Source organism: Salvia hispanica, chromosome 4 (genome assembly GCF_023119035.1).
Source record: "Salvia hispanica cultivar TCC Black 2014 chromosome 4, UniMelb_Shisp_WGS_1.0, whole genome shotgun sequence".
Lineage (NCBI taxonomy): Eukaryota > Viridiplantae > Streptophyta > Magnoliopsida > Lamiales > Lamiaceae > Salvia > Salvia hispanica.
The window spans coordinates 43,886,161-43,903,084 of NC_062968.1; the positions used below are offsets into that span (position 1 = coordinate 43,886,161).

A 16,924-nucleotide genomic window follows, 5' to 3' on the forward strand; every position below is an offset into this window, starting at 1 on the left:
AAATCATAAAATGATTCAACTACTATGGAACTGAGAGAGTATAAGAATTGACATTAATACTTGTTTACTAATTATTTAAATTTAAAATATAATTCAATTGGTATTATTTCAACCATTAGATCTCTTTATCTAATGACTAAGAATTAGTCTTAGTTTAAAATTGTTAATTAGTTAGCAATTGATCATAATTTCTATCATCATCTTCTTAAAAAAAATTAATTAAAGAATATATATTGGCCTGCAAAAAGAGATAAAATATTTTAAGATAGAAAGAAAAAATCAAGTTGAGGGATCGTAATGTATAATACAAATTAACACTCTTCGTGCAAGAGATTCTGCGGCTTATAAATGGAGAGGGGATAATTATATATGATATGATAAACTTTTTGATAGTATGGGCAATATTTGTAGTATATAATTGTTCATATTTTATTTTATTTCTATATTATTTATAGTTTAAACATATGAATGAAATCAATCACGGAATACTAATTTCATTTCTTTTATATTTCTTGTGCTTACCAAGCCCAAGAAATCTTCATTCTATTATACCAAAAAGTCCATAATAGATTAAACTCACGAGCTAAAACAAAAGTTATTGTTGCTTACAATTCGTACAAGTTGTTATAATTGATTAAACTTATATCGCACACATTATGATACCATTATTTTAAATTTTTTAATACATTGGTCGTAGTTAAAAACACGATTCGGGTACTTGAAAACAATTTTCTATTAGTTTGGCTTTTATGATTTTACGTTTTAACAGAAACCACATCATATAAATCACAATTAGTTTATTTTCGTTCAACGTTAAAAACTTGAACAGCCGCACACCTCAAGTCAATCACAAAGTCCAATTTTATGAACGATCATTTGGATACCATAAAATTTGAATTGTGTTAGTACAATTTAAATTCAAGAAAATTGTATTCTAATTTCAAATTCCTTGTGTGCAAAGCGTTTTGTTGTATGTTGATGTACAGAATGTGTATATTACGTGCAATATGCATTGTATTTGAAAAGCATCCAAGTTTTACAGCTATATGAAATTCCAACATTTATTTTCTCATTGAAGAATTGAGAAAATTTGGAATTGAATTAAATTTCAAGTATAAACATTTTTGTGCTGCCAAATAGTAATTGATTTGGATCCATATCGACACTAATTTCATGGCACTAAACAGACTTAAAATGTAACTGTAAGTTAAAATTTAACAAATCTAAGAGAATAAAGGATGATTTTTAATCCATATGCTGGTAAGAACGTCAGAAACAGTGCAAAAGAAAAAGCTCACCATAAATATTCCCAAACCCTATTTAAACAGTGTTTAAATCAAATATTAAGAAAAAGCTCAAGCAAAATCACTTGCAAAAGTGCTACAACAATCCAAAGGCGGCACGTTGCAGCTTCAAAGGTCCTGCACGTTCAGACCTAAAAATACAGTAAACGAAAACATTTTAAGTTAGGCATTCGTAAGATGATAACCGTATGTGTTTTGTTTTGCAGTTGCACAATTTCATCCAATCTTAAAATCTAAATAGGTGCTACCATCATGGTTTTTGATAGGATAACAAATTTAAGTTATTCAAATAGTAAGAGCAATGCTGGAAAGTTATACCTGGTGGAAGGGATTGCTTCAACTTGTCAGCCTTCTCGAGGTCAAATACACAGAGGGTGTAGAGGTATTTCGAGCACCTGACCTTGAACTTGACAACATCTTTACTCTTCTTGATCTTCACAGACTGAGCATCCTTTCTCCTGGCTGTGAGCAGGAAGTCCTTTATCTCATGAATCTGCTTCGGCTGTTGATAACAAGATAACCAAACCAGAGCCATTAAAATCCAAGGTACTAAAAAATATTGAATGAATAGGCACATCCACAGAGACATACACCAGAAAAAATGTTTGTAGAACAAAACTTAAACACTAGGGGATTGTTCAATTTGCAAGATTGTATCTCAAGTTTAAATATGCAATGTGTTTGATTCATGAGATTGAATCTCACAACTCATTCCTAGATGGATAATCATGTCATAATTAGTCATAGCACAACACTCGAACTAAATAATCTCACAACTTAATCCTAGATTATATCTTGGTTATCTTGGTAGTACTATTTTATCAAGGAAACCGAACACCACCAAGTATACTAGCAAGGCTAGATCAGCTGTAGTACATAGGCAAAAATAAGTGCTGCAGTTTATAAAGAAAACATCAAAACTGACAAATATGGATCACTACCACAGCAAATGAAGCGGATGTGCATCAATTTTAGGGTTGTATCTACATTTTCTATTCAAAACACAGAGCTGCAATACCTTCATTCCTTTTCGTTTCAACACAATCAGAAATATCAAACTGATAGCTAATAGAAAACACCAATCTCTTATCTGTTGCAACAAAATCAAGATCTTTCGCACAAATTAAGCTTATTAAACTTGATTCAAGCTCGAATCACATGGTTGACTATACTAGCGAGACCATAACTGACTTCACTCCATCACATTCAATTTCTGAAACCTATACATCTAAGTTTTTCACATAAACGGCAGTTGCAAAACATATTAAGAACAAATAAACAACACAAAAAAATCATGGAAAAATAGAGAAAACACGAACAGATTTCAGCTCAACACGTAAAATTCATGAAAGTAGCTTGGATTGAAAGGAGAGTACCATTTTCGGCAGGGTAGCTCGGATGCAAACGAAGAAGAATGAGCAGCCTCCAAACCCTAGCTTCGTAACCGTTGATCTGTTTACGCTTATATATACCACAGAATCTGAAGAAATGATACCTTAATGGGCCTTAACTTAAACAAGGCCCAATATTACTACAGGACCCAAATTACAAATTTTTTATGTTGGAATATAAGTCCTAATTTCATACCCGTATAGCACGGCATATTGTATTTCATTACATTAAATTATTAGTTTAAATTTGTTTAAAAAATAAGTAATATCTATATGTAAAAATTTAGTAAATTTACAAATAATACCATACACAAACATTGTTTGTGATAATAAACTTTAAATTGAACACTTCCTAGTCGAACTTCATTTCATTGCAATATAATGACCCTATACGCTAAAAACCCAAACCTTGAAACCTAAATCCTAAACCCTTAACTTTAAAATAAACTCATCATGACCAACAAATGAGTCAAATATCAATAAAATTCTCCCTTCGTCCTAGTTTAATTTTACTTTGTTGATCACTAATTCTATTTTGGGGGTTTTAGATCTGTATTCGATATCTTACATTGGGTTGGCCTACTTGATAATCCTTACTGATAGTAGAGGTTTTTTTACCTGAACCTTGGTTGTAAACCTGTTTATATGCTCATATCAAGAAAGTGCTTTACAATGGGGTACGTGAACGGTAAACAAAAAAAATCTTGCTTGCAATCATCCTAGCATCTATTTATCCAACGGTATTATTTATTGGAGCCGAAGTAGTGTTTTGTTGAAGCTAGACTTGTATTCTATCTAATTAAATAATTGCGTTTCACAGGTGCAAGAAATGAAATAGAAGGAATGGAATACATATACGATAGAAAATATAAATTATAATTTAATTTAATTATCGATTACCAATTTTATATTTATTTCAAAATATTTAAAATTTAAATCCTAAACCCTAAACTCTATATCATAACAATTTGCAAAACATTTGACTTTCCTCGCTAAGACATAGTAGTATTTTATAGCAATTATTTGCACGACCCATTGTATATATGAAATTATTATGCAAAAAGATGGAATATAAATAAAATTCATTCATTAAATATAACCTGTAAATATTGATTAAAATATTTTTGATATCTAATACAAAAACAACAAACACAACAATGAATCACCAAGAATATGTTACGTGTACTTCAATAGTGAAACAACGTTAATAAGAAATATGGGTCTCATTTACCTTTTTGGCACTAACTTCACATTATCGATTAATTAATTGATATGGGAAATGATATCATTGTACAAAATCTAAAATTAAGAAAATGTATATAATAAGAATTTAAACAAAAAAACATAAAGTGATAAAACTGAATCAATTTGAGATTAAAATAACGCAAATACATACTCCGATATATTTTGACTATAACACTTTTGGATCTCTATTACAACTTCAAAATTTTATAATGTTCAAAATATTAATGTAGAATAATAAATCACAAATTATAACGTTAAATGCATAAAATATATATGACCATAAAAGTAATAATCATATATGAGTATGAAAACAATTTGAGTATGAAAACAATCTGAGTGAGTGTAATGTAACTGACTTATAGTAAATGTTGAGGCTACTGATATGTATGTCCTTTGAATTTCCTCATTAAATGTATATCATTCATCTTCTAGAAAATAATAGTAACTCTCTATTTTGGAAACTGCCGCATTGAATCCATACATTGAAATATTGCTTTGATGTAAATAATAAAGAAAATCAATTTCAGCGATGTTTAAAAAATAAAAATCGTAACTGCTAAATTTTGTTTTACAACTTTCCACCAATTGTACTTAAAATTGTACTACAAATAATTAGTCTTTTCATTTTTCAGTATTTATGATATTCAATGGAAGGCGTGAAATGATTTAACGCATGGGAAGGCAGCGTCTAGATTTTTATTCATAAATGTCTAGATTATGGAGTAGTTTTTATTCTTAAATCAGTTTTATCAAAATTATATAGTTTTAAATCTTAAATGACAGTTTTGTAAATATTCCTAAAACTCTCCTTTTATATACGTGTATAGATATCATTAATCATAGAAAATATTTTTTGATAATTGGGTCTCAAAATAAATGGGCATATATAGTTTATTTAGGAGAAATAAGACATATATTTAGTTAGAGAATTAGTCACGAGTTGTGTTGGATTGATTGATTTTTGGACCTAATAGAAGTAAAAACGACAAGTTTTTTGGTAAAAAAATATAGTGATTACACAATATTATTGGTGAATAGACAAAAATAACAACAAATGTGCACGGAGTCGGAGAGTACATTAAATTACATACATAAAACATTACTACAAAATAAAATAAACGCATATATATAAAAAACAACCACCTCCAGCGATGACATCTCAAGTTTCGACGTCGTTTCACTTCATCAATACAACGTCTTTCGTGTCGGGTCCGAGAGAGCGACTAGTGTCTCCAACCCTTTGTGTATCCATCAATCGCATACGGCTCCAAAAATCCTATAAACTGCGAACTCAATTGCTTTAGTTGGTCAACTGAACGACTTCATCGCTACAAATTCAAATCTCATCAATGCCTTCAGATTCCAGCAAGAAAAAATTATACCTTACTTCCATCTACAGACCACCGTGCGCCATAGCCCCTGTCGTTCCTGATCTCAAAGACGGTCCCATGCGGTCGAACAATGTGCATGTTCATCCAGCTACACTCAGCCAGCAGGCGACTGATGATCTCCGCAGCATGCCTATTCTTGTCTTCGTCTGCAGTCGTAAGCCCAGATGAAGAACTATTAAGGTTCAAAACGACGTGTAATTTGTAATTTCATCGCCACATTCTCAAGGGGAACTGACCGCTTCCATGTAACAGGCCCCAGTATCCTTCGCTGCTTCGGTTGACATGCTTTGCTAGAGCTCTGGCACCGTTTGTGAGGATTGAACCTTTAACCTCGATCCACAAAAAGACAGAATGCGTAACCAACCCTTAACTACCAAAGGTGAGAAGAAATTCTAGGCTACAATCATACATCGGGATTATGTGGTGACAAAAATGTGGAGAGCAGGGTTGATGGCGCTGGAGGAAGTAACTCCGGATTTGATCCCACGGTCTCTACGAATCCCAGAAGTTTCTGCACTCCACCGCAGCCCAGACCCTGCCAAAATGCATGATCCAATAAAGGCATATCGACTTCTTGAAAATCAGTAATTCCATATATAGAATGCTTACTGAGAGTATGGAGGCAGCGATAACACGAAGCTGAGAGGTTGGTGCTTGAACATATATAGCAAGAACGCCATTCGATCTTTCCTTTTCTTCTGAGTAGAAATTTCTGTAGATTTGGACACCTGAATGAATCTTATCAGCAATAGCATAAATAATAGTTATTCACTGAAGCTGCTACCTTCTTCGATGCTTGTCACGCCCGGTAGGATATTTGCCAGATTTTCGACTTCCAGCATCTCGCGGAATGAGGAATATTGCCGGACATACTGAAAGGCTCGAGCTTTAGTACAGGATAATTCGTTCAATAAAGAAAATGTACAGAATTCCCAGCACCTGAACTTGAAGTGTTAAACACTTGTTGATGAGAAGTACGTGTCCAGCTCGGATTCTGCCCAAGAAACAAGATACTTCATGAGATTTAACAGAAAGCTTCCAGAAAGAAACAAAACTTCCCCCCTACGAACATAATTTAGAACTCCATAATCGACACTTTTCTTCGGTATAATTGTCACGTTTCTTTAGAATAATTGTCACATATACGGAACGACACGGGACTAGAGCATGCAATACCTCTTGTAGTCACCAACTGCACATCTTCCTTCGATTGTTTTTAGACCATCTGCATACAAGGGAAAACTCTTTCAAAAAGTGAAAAGATCATAGAAACAAAACGAACAGAGAGTAAAATACAAGTGATGAATACCACTGAGCAGAGAGAAGAAAGGCTCCTGAACATGAAGATCAAAGTTTACTTCCCTGACCAGCTACAGAAACTCACTGTTAGCACTGAAAAAAAAAAGTTTCTCTGCACCATCGGAAAAGAAGTAACATAATGAACATGATCTCAGTCTTACACTTAGTAAAGCAGAACCCTTTTCTGCAACCATCTTATTCCATTCTTCATCTTTCTTCCTACGGTTCGGTTCTTCATGAGCTGGTATAAATTCTTGACATGTGCATAAGACTCCAGAAGATATGGACTGGTATAGAGACAATGCTAGTCGCTTGTATAAAGGATACAATGGAACTCCTTCAGAAACATCTGATTACAGAGCTCACACACCATTAGCATCTGAAGGACAGTAAAGAACTTACAGATAGCAAGTCCAATATGCATTTTATTTTATTTTTACCATATCACTTCACCCATTTCATCAATAATGTGTCATTGTACCCAAAATCAAATTTTCTCAAATATTATTTTCACTTGAAATATCCTGCAAAAGCCTGTCCTTCGAACATCTAAGAGTCCAAGTCCCTCTATCTGAATTAGGAAAGTCATTTGTATGCCAACTAAAACTGCTAATGTACATCTGTATATCTAGAATAACAAGAAAACAAGAGTTTCACACAATACAAAATGTGCTTGTATAAACAGCAAATCACATATTGATCAATATTTAGAATGGCTAATTGGCTCAAAACATACAAATTTTGAGCCATTTTTGCTTTTACTCTTAAAACTTGCACAAATTACTATAAAAGATGTCCAAAATACACATGCTTTACTCTTTTCTAGATTTTCTCACAAATCCCAAATTAACTGACATTGAATATATATACGTCCCAAAATAAACAAACTTGGCCTATTTTGGATTTGAATTGAAGAAACAAACACTCAAACACACACATATGTAAGAGTATATAACAGAGAACAAGCTTTGCCAATAATAGAAACAGAGAGATGGGCATGAAAAGAGTGCAACTGCTTATGCGAAGAGTACAACGGTAGACGGAATCGGTGAAAAGATTGTAAATTTAAGAAGAGAGCAGCAAAATACCGGCGTCAGTGTAAAGGGGATTTGATGGGTCGTCTCTGAGGAGGTGGGCGCAGTATTCATTGGAGAGACCGGTTTGAATCTTGCCTTGTATGGAGGAAATGAGGGTGAATTTCAGTAGCTCTTCTATGCAGTCTTTCAGCTCCACCGGCGGGACACCCGGAGACGGCGGCGGGTGTTCGTGCTCCTCCATATCTATGCCAGCTGTCAATTTAAGCCCAGCCTCCATGAATAAATATTTATAAAGCCATTGAATAGCTCATACTTTTATTTTTGACAATAAGTCCAAAATGATAAAACTTCCCACTCCCATAAGAATATACATAATTTAAACACGAATTTTAATACATAACTAGTATCATGCCGGTCCTATGCACAGATTAATATATTCTTAAAATATTAATTTTTAATTTTAAATTAATTAAATAAATTAGAATCAATATTAATAATGAATAATATAAATAACAATTTTAGTTATATGAAAATAAAAAAATCTATACAAATCAATATTAAAGCCTAAAATTTAAAACAAATCACATAATATAAGTCGTCTGTCTCACCTAAAACTACAATAAAATAAGGAACAAACTCAATTTGTAATGCACAAAATCAATAATCAATATGTATTAAAACGATCATCCGTAGATCAAAGCATAAGATGTATGAGACACATGAAAGTACATAATCGAACAATTCACACCACATGATTTTGTGGAGCTTTCCTAGCCATCCAAATCAAGAAGATAAAACTATAGTGACTATAGATTAACATCAATAAAAGTGACAAATAGAGAATAAAAATATTTATTTACCTAAGAATGGAGAGGAAGGTGAATATGTCTATTGGAGGTTAATATATACAATATAAATGATTCCATGAATGTAACCAAAGCATCAATAAGAAACAAATCCAAAACTCAACCTGTTAATTTCACCAAAATCAAATACAAATATAGTAGTAATTGTATACTATCAAAACAAAGAAATGAATATTAGAGAAATATAAGTAACCCATAGCCAAATTTGAGGAAAACACCGAGTAGAGGAAGAATAACCACGATAATGTCGATGAAAGTTGTTGTTCCCATTTCATCGTCGCTGCGGAGGTTTCTGGCGACATTATCGCGTCTTGTTTCATGAATCTTTAAGAAAGCTTTTCCCTTTTCCAGTTCGTTTCACGGGCGTTGGAGAGTAAGAAATGAAATTACTTTGTTTTGCTTCACTCAAATAAGTAATTTGTTAAAATACCTTTTGGTTGATGATGTCGCAGCAAGACTTGGATACCTTGTCTCCTATGGGCGATATTGCTGTCATGGGCATTTGGGAATTATTGCCGCATTCTAATATGTAATTCTAGCTCAGGCTAAATCAGATTGTTGAATCAACGCTAATTGAATTAAATTATCTTGGCTAATCTGATGTGGATCCAAGTATTGTAAGGTCCATTTCCCAAGGATTTACCCAATTTGGATGCTTGATCTAGGTATTTTTTTTGTGAGAATTGATTTTCTATTTTATCAATAAAGGGCAACCCAACAAGAAATAAGAAAGCTAAGATAAACAAGAAGGAAATAACATTGGATAAGGTGGAAATTGTGATACATAGTCATTGATGAAGCAAGCTAAGGCACTTACAACATAACTAACATGCATCCATGGCTAGATCTTCAAGGGAACCACAAACCTCAAAGCATACCTCTACTTGATCCATGCTTGAACTAGCAATTGATGGAAATCCCATGCTTGAACTAGCAATTGATGGATTCAAGCAACCTAAATCTAGGAATTGGATAGAAACCCTCTCCAAGAGGAAACAAAGCTCTCAAGCATATAATTCAGCAAAAACCTCCAGAAAAGAAATGACATCAAGAGGTATTTATACTATGGGTCCAAAAATAAAAAGTTGGCCCACAAAATCTAAAAAATCGGCATAATCGCCCGGTCGGGCGTTTTTCACATGCCAAAATGCCCGGCCCGGGCGTTTTCCCTGTCCCCGGGCGTTTTGCACAGTAAAAAAATGCCCGGCCGGGCGTTTTTCCCGAAGCTCCCGGCCTTCTCTGCGCGACTTCCGTAAAACCACCATAACTCCCTCATTCGGACTCCGATTGGGATGTGCAAGATACCCACACGAAGCTGTTTCCAAGACGAAGACAATGGTGGCAGTTTCATAGCTTTCGGATATCATCTCGATAGGACGGATTTCGGTTGAATCCAGCTGTAGCTGAAATCCTTGACGCACGGCCTCCATAATCGTATCATAATCTCCCTCTCACTCACAAACATGGAAAACTAATCTCCACTACTAAAAAGAAACGTGAAAAACCAACTAAGTAGGATTATATATTTATTAGAATTAATTTCTAAATTTTATATTAATTGCATTTACATCCCTCAGCATAAAATGATTATTCAAAACCTCCCAAAACTCTCCTTTTATATATTGTATAGATTAAAATATTATTAATAAATAATGAGTTCCATTTCAATAGAGAATTTTTTTTAAAAAATTGAAAAGTAAATATTCTTGTGAGACACATTGTTTCTTACTCTATCATGTGCAATAATTTATTCATTCTAGCAAAAGAGGTTGAAACCCCAAGTCCAAGGGTCCTATATTCCAGTTTGACAGTTGTGTGAGAGGTGTTTAATCAAAATACACACTAATCTACTAAAAGGGAGGGTTGTAATTCATTACCCTAACAAAAGCCCACCTGGAAGGCATCACATTTGTGCTGAGAAATGTAGCAACTACACGACAATAGTGAAAATCGATCCTTGCTCATTCTTGCAACTGTGCCTCAGCCAAAACTAATTGAATTGCCCCTGCAAGCAATTTATTCATGTACATAATGGATGCATATGCAGTACAAGAACGTGCTTGTCGATGTCATATTATATGCATATATTATTGCATAATATGTTACTAGTACTAATTAAGAACAAAAGGAGGGAGATGGAACCCCTAATTGGATAGACGTAGACACGGTCGGTGCCTCAAGCTCCTCAATTGCAAACAAAAATCCATCTTGATTTGATAAAAACCAAAGGCGATGTGAGTCGATCATTGAAGAAATATAGGCGCACCTCGGTGTCCCCGATAAATAATTATGTTTTTCATTCAATTATATAATCTTTTATATTAATTATGTTAATTTTAATTTTAAGAAAATTTTCATTATATAAATATGAGTTTAATTATTACTCTCTTCATCTACGAAAAATAGTCTCATTTAAAAAAATGGAAAGTTTCTCTATCATTCGTTTCTCACTTTTTGTATCTCTCGTACTTTACACACTTTTTCTCCTTATCTATTTTACTTTGCCCACTTTTTCTCCTCTTCCCTCACATTGGCAGCTAAGGAAAACCTTAACATGTTTTTTAGTCTTTCTTCGATTAATTTCATACATATCACTAAAAAAAAGTTCAATTACTGATGATGACTAGTCCCTCAGTGGTTACCGACGAATACAACGAATTACCGACGAAATTTTTCGTAGCTTAAAAAGGTACCGACGAGTAAATTGGAATTACCATATGGAAAATTATGTGATATTGGTACATTAATGCAACGTTACAATATTAATCCAATCCAAAGGATTAACTATTTTTACATTGAACAGATCTTACAAATTAAGCCATCTAAATCAAGATGTTGCTAGTGGCTCATGATTTTAAGAGTCTCGTTGAATCTCCTGCAACGTTACAAGAAAATGGATTATGCACTAGCAATGATAATGAGACTTATAACATTTCCTAAATTTAAAAGGCAAAGGAGAGAAAGGAAGAGAGTAATACCATATGTTTGAGAGCCATATCTAGTGAGTTCTTAGACATCAACCGTCCAAAGCCAGAGCTCTCATTCAAGGAACCATTGAGCTTAATCTTAGGCTGCCTCTCTTCGACGTTACAACTCCTTGACCTCTCATTCATCGATCCGTTCAGTTTGATTTTCGACCGTTGATCCTCAGCATTCAACATTCTCGCATTCATTAACCTGTCCACCATCTTGCTCCCCACAATTTGCACCCGGTTTCCACCACCACCACCACCACCACTACTCTGATTGCTTGCATTCCCATCGCTCTCGGACTTTCTCCCCCTTGTCACACACGGGGAGCACGACTGCCTCCTGGTGATCTTTGTGCTCGTGTTTGCATTTGGATCCTGCTTTTGTGGGCCCAGTAAATTATGATATGCTGGTCTTCCTCGGGTAGTGGATGCAGGCCTATTTGTGGTCCTCAAATTAGGTGGGGTCTCATTCGAAACCCCGGGGACCAGTGACCTAGCACTGGAGTGGGGATCCACTCGAGTGCTTCTTGATGTGTTTGACCTACTTTCTTTTGGAAAGCTCGACTTGTCTAGCGGTACGGAGGTTGCTTTTGGTTTCTGGCTTACCATTGGAGCAATTTTCATGTTTCTCTTGTCGATAAATGGTGATACACTCGGCCTCCTGGTCGGGGTCTTGTGTCGTTGGGGAGGTTTGGACTTCAGAGGTGTAGGTATGTTGTTAGTAGTTGTCTTGTTACCTTCTAATTTTCCTGCAAACTGATAGATGAGGTAGGATTTATTAATAAGTAGTACAAGAATATTAAGTGTTTCAAAAATATTCCAAACTCTTTATAAAAAGATCTAAATATACCAACTTTCTAGCGTTTTGTTGACAACCAATTTTGATCAAATTAAAACGAGAGATTTCGGAAAAAGGGGCTCAATTCGCAGACCTTTCGAAATTTAGGATTAAATTCGCTTACCTTTCGAAATATGGGATCGTGGCATGCGAATTTTTCGGAATAAGGAATTTTCGATTTTTTACGTGTTTTGTTTTCTTTTTTCTTGTTATTGCTCTAACAATATTTACAATGGACCAAATTATCCCTAATATTTCACCACAATTTTAATTTTTTACTCCAATTTTATTTTCACCAATGTCTACGGATCACAGTTAAGCACCACTGCCTCCTCCCTTAGCTGCCGTCTACCTGTTTCTCTCCCACTTCCGATCCATCTAAAAGAATCAATTACAAAAACTCAAATTCCCCCACCCTCTTTGCAGTTGGATTAGCAGTTGGATGGTTTATGCAATTGTGAAGGAATTTGGCCTTGGTGGGCAGAGCAATCGGACTGGGAGATAGAGGGATTAAGAAATGGAGCATTCAGTGTTCGAGGCGGCGAAGGGGAAGCTGAAGGTCGTTGGAATTGCCGGCGTCGGGATTCATAATGTGGATCTGCAGGCGGCGACAGAGTTCGGGTGTTTGGTGGTGAATGCGCCGACGGCGAACACGATCGTAGTGGCGGAGCATGGGATCGCTCTGCTTGCTGGCATTGGCGAAGTTGGCGTCGTGAGTTCTCATCACTTGCTTCGTAAAGTCGACGGAGGAGACGATGAGGAAGTGGAGCTCGCCGAGCTGGAGATGCATCAGGGGGCCTTGTGGGCGGAGCATGAGATGGAGGTTTCCGATGAGATGGATGAGTTGAAGTGGGAATTAAGAAAATAAAATTGGAATAAAAAAATACTCCATTACACAATTTAGGGATAATTTGGTCCATTCATAAATATTGTGGGACCAATAATAAGAAAAAGAAAACAAAACACATAAAAAAAATCGAAAATCCTTTATTTCGAAAAATTCGCATGCCACGATCCCATATTCCGAAAGGTCAGCGAATTTAATCCTAAATTTCGAAAGGCCTGCGAATTGAGCCCCTTTTTCCGAAATCTCTCAATTAAAACTAACATGGATAATATTTATTTGCATAGCTAACGTTTTCACAAAATATATAGTTTCATAAGAACATGCTACGATGCTACTAACTTTATATCATACGTATCTTTTTTATATTTAATGATTGAATGACCTTTCTAAACCCAAAACCACTTTCTTGGATTCGAATCATAGATCTCATTTCAAAGCGTGCAAGAAAAGTTGATAAAAATCAGAAATAAAATTTACCCTTGAAATAGGCTGGATGATTGGTATCTCTCTTTGCAAGACTAGTTCTTTGCCATTTGTTTCCATCTCAAGTGATGGAAATAGAGGCGTCGCTGGAGGCGATTTCAGCCTTCATAAACGTTCACAAAATCAAAACAAAAAACAAATTTTATTTGAAACATTGAATATAACAAATTGAGAGTTGATTAGCATATAATAAAATGGATTCATCATTACCAGTTGTAATCATTTTTGCAAGTCTCATTAATTCTGTTCAATCCAAAGCTTCCTGCACTTGATTCAAAAACCAACTTAATCACAACACACTCACACACACACACATTTATATATAGCTCTCTAGTTAGTTTCTGAACCCACCGTTTGGCTCAAAGTCATCAGAAATAGGGTGAAGAAGGCTTGGAGATTGATCTTTTTCGCGTTTTTTAAGGTCCCGGAAAAAGGAAAGCTCCTCATCTCTGTCCTTGAAGCAATTCGAAATCCCTCTTGCTTCTCTTCTGTTCATCTCTCTCTTGTTTATTCAGTTTATGATCTTAACGATTCCTACTAATTGAACATTTAAATACTCCATATTTCGGAGCTAACAATATTTTTTGGTCGTTGTGATGGGAAAATATAATTAAGTAAGTTTTTTAATAATGTAATCGCGATTAATAAATTACTATACACCTATTTATATTTTTATCACATCGATATATAACTATAAAATGTTAAGATTAATAAACTTTGCATTATTGGAATATAGCATGCCTTTTTATTTGCACTCTATAAAGGATCAAACAGATCTCTGTTGTTGCCGGCTGAATGTGTTTTACTAGCACTTAAAAGAAATGGGAAGAATAGTGTGAAATAATATTATACTTTTGTTGACAAAGTAATCCAGTTCTTTTATTAATGCATTTGGCACATTTGTGAGCATTGCAGGCTGTAGCTATGTAGATTCTCTAATATTTTTCAAACAACGCTAAAGTTCTTACTTACTCCAAAATTACGAATCTCTTTAAGGATTTAATTTAATTATTCCCATCAAATTTTATAGGAGTCTAATTTTAGTTATATTGACTATGAATAAAATTTTGCACATATCACCATCGGTTCTACGGCCATGCCCGTATAACAGGTACATGAACTCGATCTTTGCGCAAATCTTGCATATGATCGTAGCCCCGATGGTGGTTGTGGGTACCCAATAACCCAATTCGAGTATCCGCACTTGATACCCTGCAATACTCACACCTGACTCCTTTACCTTTTTTAAATCTATTTTTGGCTTTAATTTACTCACTTTTAATGAATATATGTACGAAATTGAAGCCTTCAAATTTAATGTAACATTCTATATGGTTGGATTTTAGGCCATCCACAATGCAGAGCAAAAATATTGGAGGTGGTGGTGGAGAGACTTGGGACGCGCTCGGTAACGTTGGAGAGGCTTGGGGCTGCGCCCGTTTGCGGCCCGTCCTGGTGTTGCGGGTGCATGGCCCGGACCCCAACTCTATTTTTTTTAATTAAAAATTGATTTTTTTTGGCTTATTTAAACTCCACAACATTTATATTCCTTCTACATTATTCCTATAAAATTTTCGAAATATAATTGTTCAACATTTTCATTTTTTAGGAATTGTAATTTTTGAATTTTTAGGACTTAGTATAATTTTTAATTTCTAGGGTTTGTAATTTTTTTTATAGAGTTTGTAATTTATAATTTTCAATTGAATAATGGATTTTCCGAAATATAAATGTTCAACGTTTTCAATTTTAAGAGTAAACTATTTTGAAGTTATGAATAGTGCAATTTAATGTTTGTGGATGAATGAGGCCTGGATGGCACCTGTAAGTTTGTCAGAGCTGTGGAATGACGCTGAAAATATGAGGAATGATGGCGTGGAGGGGACGGATTTGGCCCCGGGACGAGGTTGTGGATGCCCTTAGAGCATGATTAACGCTGCCGGACGAACCGCATCTGGGTCCCGGCCCGCGACCTAGCGCGTTGGAGGGGAGGGAGACGCGGCCTGAGCCGCGCCTGGTGAAGGAGAAGAGTCCTAGGGCTACGCCCGGTTACGTCCTGGCATGGCCTCCCGGGCCAGGCCGCAATTCAATTTTTTTTAAATGGAATTTTTTTTAAGTTGTTGCACATACATACCTTCAGTAGTTTCGAGTTGAGGAGAGGAATAGTTGACAGAAATGGAAGTAGAGAAAGAAAATGAAAAAGAGAAGGGAAGAAGATGACTGCGTAGGGGAAGAGACGAGGGGAAGAAGAGAAAGGAGAAAACTTTAGGTTTAATATATTTAATGGGTTGGGCTTTATTTCAATTTTATGTACTTAAGTATTTGTTCAATTTTGACCTTTTTAATGTATTTTTTTTTAATTTTGAATTTCTATGTTTGTAATTTTTAATTTCCGAACGAAGAATGAATTTTTCGTGTTATAATTGCTTAACGTTTTCTATTTTACGAGTATAATAGCTTAAAGTTGTGAATAGTGCAATTTAATAGCTGGGCATGGATGGAGCCTGCTGTGTTATGAGAGTTCTGGCCTGACCCTGAAAATTAAAAGAATGATGACGTGGAGGGGACTTGGGGCTTGGATCCAAGTCAGGTTAATGATGCTCTTAGGTTTACAGTTTGCATACCTTATGGTACTTGAATTGTGGCATCTCCTACTTGATCAGTTGCGATTAAGTAAAGGGTGTTACTGTTACTGAGCTCCTAGGTGCCACCACTATCTCCGCCCACCACCACTACTGTTGCTCATCACCAGTATCATTTGTGCTCTAAATAGACGGGTGACTAGGATTTCAAGTACCGATTGTCATGGCCTTGGACTTGGATCTTGGCAATTGATCTTTGGGCTGTTCATTAGGTTTGGTTGTTACGAAGTCATGACTGACACGTGACGAAATCCACGTCGTGAACGAACCTAGACGCACAACATGTCCAGATACGTCTGTCCAGGTTTAGCCTCCAGCTCCATCACTGGCACTCGTAACGATTTGTAACCCCTGTGATTATATCCTAGCGATCATGACAGAATTAAAGTCTGTGTTGGCCCTGCAGTGAACTGAGCTAATAAATAGGTTAGTCATTCCATACATTAAACACAACACTATAAGTATTTTCTGCATTCATAAACTCTCTCTCTCTCCTTTGTGCATTGTTCTTCCGTCGAAGTTCTGCCCTCACCTCCATCCAGTTCGTCGGAGCTGCTGATAGCGGTGCTGCTACATCAGAGATGAAAAGTCGTTTATCTTTGGTGACGA

The 16,924-nt window shown here is 35.4% G+C and overlaps 3 protein-coding genes and 1 pseudogene across 3 annotated transcripts; all 4 read right to left on the bottom strand.

Annotated features, from left to right (window-relative positions):
- Positions 1–1,224: 1,224 nt before the first annotated feature.
- Positions 1,225–2,759, bottom strand: LOC125219021 (60S ribosomal protein L38-like). The gene is made up of 3 exons (XM_048120864.1): positions 2,681–2,759; positions 1,623–1,806; positions 1,225–1,435 (listed from the first exon to the last, which is right to left on the bottom strand). Exons 1-3 carry the CDS (start codon positions 2,681–2,683, stop codon positions 1,413–1,415), a joined length of 210 nt encoding a protein of 69 aa, XP_047976821.1. The 5' UTR covers positions 2,684–2,759; the 3' UTR covers positions 1,225–1,412.
- A 2,156-nt stretch (positions 2,760–4,915) lies between these two features.
- LOC125219167 lies at positions 4,916–7,937 on the bottom strand. The gene is made up of 11 exons (XM_048121065.1): positions 7,719–7,937; positions 6,792–6,979; positions 6,641–6,701; positions 6,508–6,556; positions 6,271–6,325; positions 6,116–6,203; positions 5,941–6,059; positions 5,741–5,866; positions 5,568–5,661; positions 5,323–5,477; positions 4,916–5,223 (listed from the first exon to the last, which is right to left on the bottom strand). Exons 1-11 carry the CDS (start codon positions 7,906–7,908, stop codon positions 5,164–5,166), a joined length of 1,185 nt encoding a protein of 394 aa, XP_047977022.1. The 5' UTR covers positions 7,909–7,937; the 3' UTR covers positions 4,916–5,163.
- Positions 7,938–8,437: 500 nt separating this feature from the next.
- Positions 8,438–8,803, bottom strand: LOC125219622 (annotated as a pseudogene).
- A 4,813-nt stretch (positions 8,804–13,616) lies between these two features.
- On the bottom strand, positions 13,617–14,169 carry LOC125221156. The gene is made up of 3 exons (XM_048123281.1): positions 14,025–14,169; positions 13,884–13,935; positions 13,617–13,776 (listed from the first exon to the last, which is right to left on the bottom strand). The coding sequence occupies exons 1-3, from the start codon at positions 14,167–14,169 to the stop codon at positions 13,617–13,619; spliced, it is 357 nt and encodes a 118-aa protein (XP_047979238.1).
- Between the last annotated feature and the right edge of the window lie 2,755 nt (positions 14,170–16,924).